The 14339-nt window shown below is 37.1% G+C and overlaps 1 protein-coding gene across 3 annotated transcripts in view; it reads left to right on the top strand.

The window, feature by feature from the left end:
• SUGCT (succinyl-CoA:glutarate-CoA transferase) overlaps positions 1–14339 on the top strand; it is a 755607-nt gene that overhangs the window by 41428 nt on the left and 699840 nt on the right. For all 3 annotated transcript variants that reach the window (XM_060632202.3, XM_060632197.3, XM_060632204.2), the window contains exon 6: positions 4047–4167. In XM_060632202.3, the coding sequence (XP_060488185.2) occupies positions 4047–4167 (121 nt within the window). The remainder of the gene's footprint in view (positions 1–4046; positions 4168–14339) is intronic.

Raw genomic sequence — 14339 nt, 5'->3', positions numbered from 1 at the left:
TCTACTGAGGTAACTATCACATATAATACTTGTAGTTAGTGTGGAGATCAATTTCTCATGGCTCTGAGTTTTGCACTATTTTCTTAGAATACTTCTGAATGATTAGCTAAAGCTGTAGGGAATAGATATAATCTTGAAATGGGTGAATATCCTAAAACAGAGAGGGAGAGAGAATATGGTCAATGACAGACCAGCTTGGAATCAATATCTAGTAAGTGGCTAGTACATATCTAAAATAAATATTTGTAAAATGGAGAAAGGAATAATTTCTGCCCTATAAACTTTTTTGGGGTATTTCTTAATAAATAAATATCAAAATGCATACATGTTGATTTCTTGGGTAATCATAAAAAAACTACTGTGCATCTTTATTAGTAGAAATATGTAGCTCTTAAACTCAACTTTTCTGTATTTTTCTTGTAATGTTGTAGAGCCAGACTACATGGTACTCTGAGCACAGCTCTTTTTAGTTACCATTTTTTTTTCATGTTACCCAAGAAATAATACAAGTGCATGCAAAGACATTAATATTTTAGTATATCATATCCAATCTCTTTATGTCCTTGTATACTTATTTTTCCCGAAAACGTGAGATAATACCATGTATATTGTTTTTTAATCTGCTTTTTTTGGTTACTTGAAATATTTTTATACTTTTATATTAATATAAATTACTCATTATATTTATTTCCTTCTGTTATTGAAATAGTGCATTTGTTTGTGGTTCATCTATATACTTTATGTAGATTGAGATGTGACTTAGGATTCCTTAGAAGTCTAAAAATACAAATACCTTACATGGTTAAAAAATTTTTTGTTGTGGTAAAATATATAGAGCATAAAAATTTCCATTTTAACCATTTTTAAGTACACAGTTCAGTGGCATTAATATATTCCTAATACTGTACAATCAGCACTGCTATTTTTTTTAAATGTTTTATTTATTTTGAGACAAAGAGATAGAGAGTGAGCAGGGGAGGGGCAGAGAGAGTGAGGGAGACAGAGAATCCCAAGCTGGCTCTGCAACTGTCAGTACAGAGCCCGATGTGGGGCTTGAACTCACGAACCATGAGATTATGATCTGACCGGAAACCCAAGAGTTGGACGCTTAACCGACTGAGCCACCCAGGTGGCCCACTACTATCTATTTCTAAAATGTTGCATCACCCCAGACAGAAACTGTATCCATTAAGCAATAATTCCACTTCCCACTCACTCCAGCCCCTGATAATCTCTCATCTACTTTGTGTCTCTATGGGTTTGCCTATTGTGAGTATTTTATATAAGTGAAATTATACAATATTTGTATTTTTGTGTCTGATTAATGTCATTTAGTATAATATTAAAAAAAATTTTTTTTAAACGTTTATTCGCCCCTGAGACAGAGAGAGACAGAGGATGAATGGGGGAGGGTCAGAGAGAGAGGGAGACACAGAATCTGAAACAGGCTCCAGGCTCTGAGCTGTCAGCACAGAGCCCAACGTGGGGCTTGAACTCACGGACCGCGAGATCATGACCTGAGCCGAAGTCAGACGCCCTTCTGACTGAGCCACCCAGGAGCCCATTTAGTATAATATTTTAAAGGTTTGTGTATGTTCTAGCATGTATCAGAACTTCATTCTCTTTTTACAACTGAGTAATATTCCACTTTATGGATGGATACATTTGTCTGCTGATGGACACTTGGATTATTTCCACCTTTTGGCTATTGCAAATAATACTGCTGCCTTGAACATTGGCATACAAGTATCTGTTCGGGTCCCTGATTTTAGTTCTTTTGAGTATATACCTAGGAGAGGCATTGCTGGGTCATATGGTAATTCTATGTTTAACTTCTTGGGGAACCCACACAGAGTTTTTAAAAATTAAATAATTCATTAAATGTCATTTGCATAAGGTGCTATATAGTGCGCCATGCAGAATATATGCAGCAAGAGATGACCAGTGTAGAAGTCTAGATGTGTTTGATGTAGTTTGTTTTCTTTACAGCCCACAGGAGTGCCTTGTCAATAGTAAATAGAGGCTCAGAAGAATTTGTGGAATAAATTAAAGTGTACCATTTTGTTTTATTTAAAATAAACACTTGGCCTTCCTCCAAATCCCTAAGCAAGCAGTACTTGGTAGAATCATTAACAATAAATAAGTAAATGCATTTTTATTGGGACTCTCCCTGTATGGAGTTGCTTACAAACAGCTCAAATGTTAATTGGTACCTGAAATTTGGAAAGACACCTATATGGCTTGAGATTTGGAGTGCATACTTCAACCTTTCTATCTCTGTCCTATGTCTTAATATATTTATCATTTCTCTCTAGAGAAGTGTTTACCTGGCTCCTGGTGCCACTGTTTCAGGAGCTCTGGAGGATGACAGCTTATTTCCTTGAGATGTTTCCTGAGATCCCCTCCCTCCAAATTTTGTTAAATCTGACAATTCCATATATATATTCCAAACTCAGTGACACAGTAACATATAGGCATTCAGTTTATTTACATGTTTCCATCTAAAGTTGATGCTAATTCTGTCTTTTTAATCTAGAGCAGAGGTTTGTAGATAATGTGGGTCATATCAGGTTTGTTTCTGTATGGTCCTTGGACTAAGAATCGATTTTACATTTTTTTTTTTTTTAAATTTTTTTTTTTCAACGTTTTTTATTTATTTTTGGGACAGAGAGAGACAGAGCATGAACAGGGGAGGGGCAGAGAGAGAGGGAGACACAGAATCGGAAACAGGCTCCAGGCTCCGAGCCATCAGCCCAGAGCCTGACGCGGGGCTCGAACTCACGGACCGCGAGATCGTGACCTGGCTGAAGTCGGACGCTTAACCGACTGCGCCACCCAGGCGCCCCTCGATTTTACATTTTTAAAGATTGCTGAAGGAAAATAAAGAAGAGTATCTGACAGGGAATGTATGTGGCCTTCAAAGGCTGAAATATTTACTATTTGACCTTTTATGGAAAAAGTTTGCCCATCTTTTATCTAGAGTCTTACTCTATTACATTAGTTTGTATGCGTGGATATATTTAAGTCTATGTCACCATGGCAATTAAAAAAATTGTTGAATAGTTATTAGGCACTTGAATATGTTCAAGAATTACTGTAATGGGGCACCTGGCTGGTGGAGTATGTGATTCTTGATCTTGGGATTGTAGGTTCGAGTCCCACGTTGGGTATAGAGATTACTTAAAAATAAATTCTTTAAAAAAAAGGATTACTGTAATGAATTTCTCTGGGTGAAATAGTATAATTTTTGGATGACTTTAAAACATACCTTAAAAGGTGTGTAGTCACAATTGAAATTTTGAAAATTTAAGGTTAAGGTTTACAGTGGTTCATTGTCCTCTAATTCGGATTGCAGTGATCTGGGAATCAAAATCTGGGTCTTGTTTCTGACTTACTGATTCACTGAGCTATGGTTTAATATACATATTTATATATATTATATATATGTATATATGTATATATATTATATTAATATGAATATATATATTTAAATGATTCATTAAATACATTTAGAACTCTTTGGAAAGGAAGCATCTGAAAAGTATGAAGACATTTCTGAATCATGTTTACATGTATTAAACACCTATATGTTCAGGTTGTAATGAGGAACAAACATTACATAGTGACCATGATGAATAGCAAAAAACATCATATTTAGTTTTTTATAAAGGGTTTAGAAGATGTTTTTCATATATTTTTATACATATATTTTACCTTTCCTACTGAAACTTCTGAGAATATGTTGGGACCATGTAACCTAGATATTTCTTACATTTAACATAAGCAGAATCCACTTAACGCCATAGTAGTTACCGAATATTTTAATGGCCATTGTTTTATTGGCAGTAATATCTCAAGTAGTTGACCAGAGCCTTTGTGTTTATTTAATTCTACTTTGTAATTCTACTTTTCTTGTTGTTTTTCTGGACTATTACAAAGTGAAGATCAACTGTGTTTACTGAAATTAGAATTGTGTCATGTGGGGGCTTGTTGAAAGTCTGGAAGGTCCCTGAAGAAGTCTGACTCATCTTCACCTCTTTCCTCAGCTTGCAGCTGTTTGTGATGTGTTTGTGGAAAACTATGTCCCTGGCAAACTGTCTGAAATGGGCCTAGGATATGAAGATATAGACAAGATTGCTCCTCACATCATCTATTGTTCCATCACAGGTATCTGTACCCCACACCCTCCCCAGTGAGTAGACTTTTCAGTTATTGGGTTTCTTTATGTACGTAAGAAACCTCTTGCTAGTGTTGGCTTTCCTGAAGTGATTCCGTTCTCCCTTGCCCTCACCCCCAACTCATCGTTAAAGAACATTAACCTAAATGAAGATTTTCATGCTTTGATTGGCTGTTTGTATTTCTTCTTGTATTGTATGTCTGTAGTTTTTTGCCCATTTTTCTACTGATATTCTACAAACATTTACGAAGTACTGTTATTAATTAATACATAGAAATATAGGTGAAATATTAGTTGGCTTTAAGATAGCACAGGGTCTCGGGGTGCCTGGGTGGCTCAGTTGGTTGAGTGTCTGACTTCAGCTCAGGTCATGATCTCACACTCTGTGAGTTAGAGCCCCGTGTCGGGCTGTGTGCTGACAGCTCAGAGCCTGGAGCCTGCTTCAGATTCTGTGTCTCCGCCTCCCCTGTTCATGCTCTGTCTCTCTCTGTCTCAAAATAAAAATAAAAACATTAAAAAAAAAAGATAGCACAGGATCCCAACATATCCCTTTAATATATTCAAAAGCGTTAAGCCAGGTGAAGGAAAAGAGTGCTTTATATATAGTCTTCCAGATTGTTGAGCCGGTGAACATTGTGTGTGTGTGTGTGTGTGTGTGTGTGTGTGTGTGTGGGTGTGTGTGTGCGCGCGTGTGTGTGCGTGTGTGTCTTTAGGTCCAAAAGAAAAAAGTCATTATATTAGTTAAGTTTTCTATTTTATAAGCAATTGTGTATTAATTAGGGATGCAATATAGAGAGGTGGCTCTGAAAATTCCAAGTTACATTGATAGTTTTTGTCAGAAAACTTTCTTAATATTTTCAGTCTTTATTCATTCATCTTCTAAATATTTACTGCAGGCCTATGATCTGCCAGGCAGTATTCTAAGGTCCTGGGATGTAGCACTGAATAACACATATTTATACTTTCATTGAGGTTTGCATTATAGGTTAGGGAGATAGATAGTAAATACAGAAACAAAAACATTCTTTTGTTTTTGTCTTTTATAATTGAACCCAGTAGTGATAAGGGCAAAAGAGAAATAAAGTACGGCGAGGGGGATGAGGTAAGGAGGAGCTATTTTATGCTTGGAAGTAAGAGAAGTTTCCCTTGATAAGGTGACATTTGAGCAGAGACCTGGATGAAGTAAAGGAGTGAATCATGTAGATATTGGCAAAGATGGTTTCAGGAAAGAAAAACAGCAAGTGCAGGGGCACCTGGTTGGCTCAGTGGGTTGAGCGACCGACTTTGGCTCAGGTCATGATCTCACAGTTTGTGAGCTGTGCTGACAGCTCAGAGCCTGGAGCCTGCTTCAGATTCTGTGTCTCCCTCTCTCTCTCTGCCCCTCTCCCACTCATGCTCTGTCTCTCTCTGTCTCAGAAATAAATAAACATAAAAAAAATAAAAATAAAACAGCAAGTGCAAAGGACCTGAGGCAGGAATGTGCTGGGCATGTTTGAGGACCAGCAAGGCAGAGTGAGCCAAGAGGAATGTAATAGGAAGAAAATCAGGGAGATGTTGGTTAGCAAGATCATGAAGAGTTCAGGGTGACTCTTACTGAAGGAGTTTGACTTTTATTTTGAATAAGTGTATAAGCCAATGGAGTGTTTTGAGCAGAAGAATGATATGATGTGACATTTTTTTTTTTAAAGGATGAGTTTAGCTACCGTGTTGAGAAAAAGATTATAGAAGACAAGGGTAGAAGTGGAAGAACAATTGTGAAGCTATTGAACTAGTCCAGGCTAGAGATGTTGGTGGCCTGAATTAGAGTAGTCATGGTAGAGGTAGTTGAAGAGTGATAGGATTAAAGATATCTGTTAGTCATAAAGTAATAACCAAAATACTTCTGTTTCTATGCATTCGGGTTACTTGGGATACAATAATACTTTGACTATGACATATTGCTTTAGTAAAAATAGTGCTTTTCATGGTATAGTTTTGTGGTGCTATTTTCATATAAATTAGGCTATAACTGCAATATTTGATATTATTTTAGAGAGGATGAAGGGCCCAATGATCATTAACTTCTCTACTGAATCAGCATGAGAGACAGAGTCTGTACATAGTAGATGACTCTTTGCCTCTAGATCTGAGTCTTTCTTAGATGTGCTATTTTATAGACCTGTAATCACACTTTTGTTTTTGTATCTGTATGACAATATTTATATGTGTCAGAGAAAGGGAAATATTTTTCCCTAAAATATCACAGTCCAATGGAAATGTTGAAGTCTGAATTATTAAAATAGGTAAAATATTATCTTCTGAATTATCCTGTTATCATAAAAATGCTATGTAATTGGCAAATGCAAAATCTCATATGACAGTCTTTATTTCTCATTCTCATGAATTTGGGTTGGCTGCGATTTGTCTGATCTATGACTGGTTAGATTGGGCTCCAAGTTTTATGTTGGGCGCCTGGCCTGTTCTCCATGTCTCTTATACTCCTTGGATCAGTGGCTACCAAATGCATCTTCTCATAGTGAAAGGCAAGCGTACAGAGAACAAGCCCAAATTCACAAGCACATTTAAAGCGTGTGCTCGCATCTGATTTGCTTACTTTACTTTGGTCAAGGAAAGTCATATGGCCAAAGGCCACTACCAATGTGTGGTCGAAATATATTCTACTCTACGTGGCAGGAACTACGGAGTCACATGGCAAGGTGTGGATTTCAAGAGGGGTAAAGTTTGGGAATAATAATGTATTTTATCATATCCCCCAGCCTAATAAAATGCTAATAATCCACGTGGGGAGCCTCACAGTTCTCAAAGTTCCACATACTATAACTAAATGTTTAGAGCCAAGAGTTCTTCTGGGCCTTGGCTTGTGATTAGAGAATCTCTGTGTTTTCTTCCAGTTCTCAGATCCCGTATTAACATTTTGGTGTGGCAAAGGGCCTTGGAGATAGACTATATAATTCAGAAATTCTCAGCTATGGGGAGAATGGGGATTTCATATTCTTTTCAGTGTTACAGATGGGGAAATAAAGAAGTGATGGGGAAAAGCATTTGTAGTCTGGAAAAATACCTTCCATAATTCTGTAATCCTTTACATCCCCATCTCCTGACAATCATTAGAATAACATCCATACAGTGCATTCTCCTTTATTTCCTGATAAGGAAACAGGTCCAGAACATCTAAGGGACCTCTGGTCATACAGATATTTAATGGCAGATGGGTTTAAAACTCAGGCCTCTTGACTAAATATTAAGTGCCCTATGCTTTCCAAACTTAGACATATATCATTGTTAAGTAATGACACGGACTTTGCGACCATAAGACACCGAACAGCTTGACTTGAGAATAACATATCCTTGCTCTTCTCTTTCATTTGTTGTTAATCATATTTTCAGTGGTGGAAGTCATGAACAAGTTTGCTCATCAGGGAGTTTAAATTTCAACAGATTCTTTTGGAAGCAAAGGTCATTTATGAGTCATGAATTTGTGTATATAAAGTAAGGGCCATCTCTTTTTTAAAAGTTTGATATTCTTGGTAATCAGTGTTTGTTTTTGATATTTTTTAATAAGACTGATTAGATCAGTCTAAAGTTGCACATGTTATGATTGGGATCCTAGACTTTCCTGATGTTTCCCAGTGGCATTGCTGTTCTGTCAGTGCTGTCCAAGCCCAAATAGTCTGTTCTCACTCACATGTTGGCCTTATTGCTGATGAGAGTAATCTTAGAATGGTTGAGAGATTTACTTTAATGCACTCTGACAGTTGTGTGGTTGAGATTGCCTCAGTATGTGAAATCTGGTCTGCAGGACAAAAATGCTAGACTGATCACAGGGGAGGAAGGACCAGATTATTTTTGTTAGCGAGGTCCTCTTATCATTTCAGAGTGTGAACATTAGGGGGCAGTGTTTAAAAAGCTATAAGCCACTAGGAATTACTTTAAAAAAAAATTTTTTTTAATCTTTATTTTTGAGAGAGAGAGAGAGACAGAGAGAGAGAGAGAGAGAGAGAGACAGAGAGACAGAGTGCAAGTGGGGGAGGGGCAGGGACAGAAGGAAGCACAGAATCCGAAACAGGCTTCAGGCTCTGAGCTGTCAGCACAAAGCCCGACGCGGGGCTGAAACTCACGCACTGCAAGATCTTGACCTGAGCCAAAATCGAACACTTAACCACCTGAGCCACCCAGGTGCCCCAGGAATTACTTTTTGAGAAAACTAGTGTTTCCTTTGTACCAGTGGGTAGAGAAAAATCTCTTAAAGTACATTATTTATATTTTTTAAGTTTTTTGTTTTAAGTGACCATTCTCTACTTCTGTATACTTGTAGAAGTATAATACTTCCCTTAACACTTTAATTTTAATGTTTTTTGTTTTTTTTTTAATTTGTTTTTGAAGGAGAGAGGGAGACAGAGCATGAGCGGGGGAGGAACAGAGAGAGAGGGAGACACAGAATCCGAAGCAGGCTCCAGGCTCTGAGCTGTCAGCACAGAGCCTGATGTGGGGCTCAAACCCACAAACTGTGAGATCATGACCTGAGCCAAAGTCGGACACTTAACCGGCTGAGCCACCCAGACGCCCCATTAACACTTTAATTTTAGGTTGTACCTGTTTTCCTTTGCATCTTCTGAGCGTGTTATTAATTATAAAAATTTAGTATTAAAAATCCTCTCTACCACATTTTATTTTATTTTATTTTATTTTATTTTATTTTATTTTATTTTATTATTTTTTTTCAGAGCTAGGATTTATTTTGTTTATTTATTTTTAATTTTTTTAAATGTTTTATTTATTATTGAGAGAGAGAGTATGAGCTGGGGAGGGGCAGAGAGAGAGGGAGACACAGAATCCGAAGCAGGTTCCAGGCTCTGAGCTGTCAGTGAAGCCCAATGCGGGGCTCGAACTCGTGAACTGCGAGATCATGACCTGAGCCGAAGTCAGACTCTTACCTGACTGAGCCACCCAGGCACCCCTGTTTTATTTTATTTTTTTATTTTATTTATTTTTTAAATTTACATTCAAGTTAGTTAGCATATGGTGCAACAATGATTTCAAGAGTAGATTTCTTAATGTGCCTTACTCATTTAGCCCATCTCCCCCTTCCCACAACCCCTCTAGTAACCCTCTGTTTATTCTCTATATTTAAGAGTCTCTTAGTTTTGCCCCCTCCCTGTTTTTTTTTTATTATTTTTGCTTCCCTTCCCTTATGTTTATCTGTTTTGTCTCTTAAAGTCCTCATATGAGTGAAGTCATATGATATTTGTCTTTCTCTGACTGACTAATTTCGCTTAGCATAATACCCTCTTGTTCCATCCATGTAGTTGCAAATGGCAAGATTTCATTCTTTTTGATTGCTGAATAATACTCCATTGTATATATATACCACATCTTCTTTATCCATTTATCTATCGATGGCCATTTGGGTTCTTTCCATACTTTGGCTATGGTTGATAGTGCTGCTACAAATATTGGGGTGCATGTGTCCCTTTGAAACAGCATACCTGTATCCCTTGGATAAATACCTAGTAGTGCAATTGCTGGGTCGTAGGGTAGTTCTATTTTTAGTTTTTTGAGGAACCTCCATACTGTTTTCCAGAGTGGCTGCACCCCCTTGCAGTCCCACCAACAATGCAAGAGATCCTCTTTCTCTGCATCCTCACCAACATCTGTTGTTGCCTGAGTTGTTAATGTTGGCCATTCTGACAGGTGTGAGGTGGTATCTCATTGTGGTTTCGATTTGTATTTCCCTGATGATGAGTGATCTGGAGCATTTTTTCATGTGTTGGTTGACCATCTGGATGTCTTCTTTGGAGAAGTGTCTATTCATGTCTTTTGCCCATTTCTTCACTGGCTTATTTGTTTTTTGGGTGTTGAGTTTGATAAGTTCTTTATAGATTTTGGATACTAACCCTTTATCTGATGTGTCATTTGCAAATATCTTCTTCCATTCTGTCAGTTGCCTTTTAGTTTTGTTGATTTTTTCCTTTGCTGTGCAGTAGCTTTTAATTTTGATGAGGTCCCAATAGTTCATTTTTGCTTTTGTTTCCCTTGCCTCCAGAGATGTGTTGAGTAAGAAGTTGCTGCGGCCAAGGTCAAAGAGGTTTTTGCCTGCTTTCTCCTCGAGGATTTTGATGGCTTCCTGTCTTACATTGAGGTCTTTCATCCATTTGGAGCTCATTTTTGTATATGATGCAAGAAAGTGGTCCAGGTTCATTTTTCTGTATGTCAGTGTCCAGTTTTCCCAGTACCACTTGCTGAAGAGACTGTCTTCATTCCATTGGATATTCTTTCCTGCTTTGTCAAAGATTAGTTGGCCATACCTCTCTACCACATTTTAAAATATTTACTTTTTTTATTATCAACTTCATTATTTTTTCTTCCTAGAAGGATAAACATTACATTATATTATTGACTAGACTAATTTTGTGGTAGGAACACTGTTTGCCCTTTAATAAATCATTATTATTATTATTATTATTATTATTATTATTAGGAAAGCGGTTTGCAAAGTACCCTTTTGATTTTTGTGAATTCCCCAATGGCATCTTCTTATTTTTTTCTTAAAAATTTTATTTTTAAGTAATCTCTACACCCATCATGAGGCTTTAACTCGCAACCCCAAGATCAAGAGTTGCAAGCTCTACTGACTGAGTTAGCCAGGCACCACCCCCCAACTCCCATGGCATTTTCTTAATCTCTGTCCTTGTATGGACAGATTACAGGATTTCTCTTGGGGATAGGTACTCAGGAGGGACCTCAGGACTCATATCAAAGAGAATATTTTAGAGAATTAGACCCATTTTAAAATTTTAAATAGAAAAAGTCTGAGGGCTCTACTTAAGAGCTAAGAATAGTTAAGGCAGTTTTTTTTTTTTTTTCAACGTTTTTTATTTAATTTTGGGACAGAGAGAGACAGAGCATGAACGGGGGAGGGTCAGAGAGAGAGGGAGACACAGAATCGGAAACAGGCTCCAGGCTCCGAGCCATCAGCCCAGAGCCCGACGCGGGGCTCGAACTCACAGACCGCGAGATCGTGACCTGGCTGAAGTTGGACGCTTAACCGACTGCGCCACCCAGGCGCCCCAGTTAAGGCAGTTTTAAGGAAGAACCTGGTAGGCAGATTTGCCCTTTTAGATATAAAGACATGCAACCCATAATATTAGTACAAGGATAAAGAAATACATCAATGGAACAGAATAGAGAGCTCAGAAACATGTGGGCATATATATGGAAACATGTTTTTTTAGGGCTTATACTATAAATCATTAAAGAATAGAGTAAACAATAATTGATGGTTGAACATTAATTATCCTTATGGGGAAAGATAAAAATTGAATAAACTTTAGTTTATTCTATATAATAAAATAATGTTCGAGGTCAATTTATGCCCTAAATATAAAAAGCAAAACTTTAAAACTTATAGAAAATAATATAGGAAAGCATCTTTATGACCTTAGGGCAGGGAAGAATTTTGTAGACAACATACGAAAAGTATAAACTACAAAGAAAAGATTGATAAACTTCACTACTTATTAAAATGAAAAACTTTTGTGCATCAGAAGCCACCATATAAAAGCAAGAAGATGAATCACAGACCCTTAGAAGGTAACGGACCAAAGATTAATAACCAGAATATATTAAAAATTCCTTAAAATCAAATAGAAAAAAGAAACAATTCAGCAGAAAAATAGGCAATCTCCAGAAAAGGAAACCTGACTGGCTATAAAAAGTTACTCAGGCTCAGTTGTTTTTAGACCAATGCAAATTAAAACAGAAATAATATTCCATTTCACACTGAAGAGATTGTAAGACATTTAAGAGTCTGACACTACTAAGTGTGGATAAAGCAAAGAAATCCATGAACATTGCTGGAGGACTGATATCCATGTTGGAAAATGATACCCGTGTTGGAGAGCAATTTGGCAAGCTCTTTGAGATTGTACATGAGTCTGCCCTATGATCTCCAGTTTCACCTTTAGGCATGTCCCTATAGAAAGTCTTGAACATGTGCATGAGGGGACATGGAAAATGTTCACAGCAGCATTGTTTTTAATAGCCAAAAGGTGAAAATATGAGATGAAGTGTATTTCAATATGAAAATGGATAAGTGTGTAATATAATGGGATACTATTAAGCAGTGGAAAGAATAAGCTAGAACAACGTGAAATGAATTCGATGCATTTTCCAAACATAAAATTCAGTGAAGAAAGCAAGTTACAAAAACTGATATGCAGGATGATGCTATTTATGCAGAGTTAAAATAATAAAAATCATGTATATTTTTTAGTAATTCACTTAAATGTGGTTAAAATATAAAGACCTGCATGGTAGTGAGAAATACTAAATTTAAGAGAATGCTTACCCCTGGGGAGTGGAAAGGGAGGGATATGGGACATGGAAGGGACACAAGACACAAGACTTCAACTTGCTTGCCAAATAAGCATGTGTATTTGTTATATTATTCTTGTATACCCTTTTACATTTGACATAACAAAAGATCCAGAAATGCCCAAATAATTCCCTCCCTTACTTTCTTCTGTCTTCCTCCTCCCACTCCAATGCATATTGCTTTTAAAAAATTTAGTTTAAATTTGGAGAGGGAAGGAGGGAGGGAGGGAGAGAGAGAGAGAGAGAGTGAGTCTCAAGCAGACTCCACACCCAGCATGGAGCCAGATGTGGGGCTCGATCCCACAGCCCTGGGATTATAACCCAAGCTGAAATCAAGAGTTGGCTGCTCAACTGACTGAGCTACCCAGCCACCCCTCCAATGCATGTTTCTTGAGCTTCTGTATTGCCTGGCTGTGTTGAGTGTACAGGTTGAACAATGCAGACATGATTTCTGCCTTTTGAGAGCTTACAGCCTAGCGTTAGAGACATTTTATAAAGAAGTTAAAAAAATACTATGGCATGTATTAATAAATTGTGTTATTATGAAAGAATCAAATAAGGTACTGTGACAGAGATTAATAGAGGAGGGGATGCATAGTGTAAATGGGATGGTCAGCAAAGGCTTTTCTGGGGAGTTATCATTTAGACCTAAAATATGAGTAAGAGCCAGCCATTCAAGGATCAAGGGGAAGAGCAGTTCAGGCAGTGAGAACACCGTGTGCAAAGGCCCTGAGGTAGGAAGGACCTAGATACCTTAAAAAGCCTAAGAGAATACCACTGTGACTGAAATACCAAAAACAACCAGGATGCTTGACAAGACACTATATAAGGGTGCAAGGGCCATGGCATACTGGGAAAGATTTAAGCAGTAGAGGGATACAATCCAAATTACATTAAAAACAATCTTTAAAATAAGTAGGAATCAAATACTGATTAAGTCATCAAAGAACTTCATTATAAATATTGAACACTGAATTGCACAACCATAAAAAAGGATGAGCTCTGCCATTTGTGATATCATGGATGGACCTCGAGTATTATGCTAAGTGAAATAAAATCAGAGAAAGACAAACACCATATGATTTCACTCATATGTGGAATCTAAAATACAAAACAAATGAATAAAGAAACAAAAGCAGAATTAGACCTAGAAATGCAGAGGACAAACTGATGGTTGCCGGGGGTGGGGAAAGGGTGGGCAAAATACGTGAAGGGGAGTGGGAGATACACACTTCCAGTTATGGAATGAGTAAGTCATGGGAATAAAAGGCACAGCGTAGGGAATATAATCAACAATATTGTAATAGCATTGCATGGTGACAGAAAGTAGCTACACTTGTGGTGAGCATAATGTATAGAGAAGTTCAATCACTATGTGGTACACCTGAAGCTAAAGTAACACTGTGTGTCAACTATACTCAAAAAAAACAAAAACAAAAACAAAAACAAAACACAACTGATAAACTTCTAGTCATACTGACCAAGATAAAAAGAGAGAAGATACAAAGTTATCAGGAATACAAAGTATCAGGAATGAAAGAAGGGCCATCACTCCTGACAACAAAGGCATTGAAAGGATATCAACAGAATATTACAAATAACTCTATGCCCACGAATTAAAAAATTGAGATAAAATAGAATATAATAATTCCTTAAAAGACACAAAGTACCAAAACTCAGTCAAGAGGAACTAATGTGAATCGTGCTATATCTATTAGAGACATTATATTTTTAGTTAAATACCCTTTAGAAAAGAAAACTTCAGGCCCAGATGGTTTCATGGTGAATT

Source organism: Panthera onca, chromosome A2 (genome assembly GCF_046562875.1).
Source record: "Panthera onca isolate mPanOnc1 chromosome A2, mPanOnc1 haplotype 2, whole genome shotgun sequence".
NCBI lineage: Eukaryota > Metazoa > Chordata > Mammalia > Carnivora > Felidae > Panthera > Panthera onca.
Note: the sequence above shows the minus strand (reverse complement) of the source record. Positions and strands in the feature narration are given on the sequence as shown.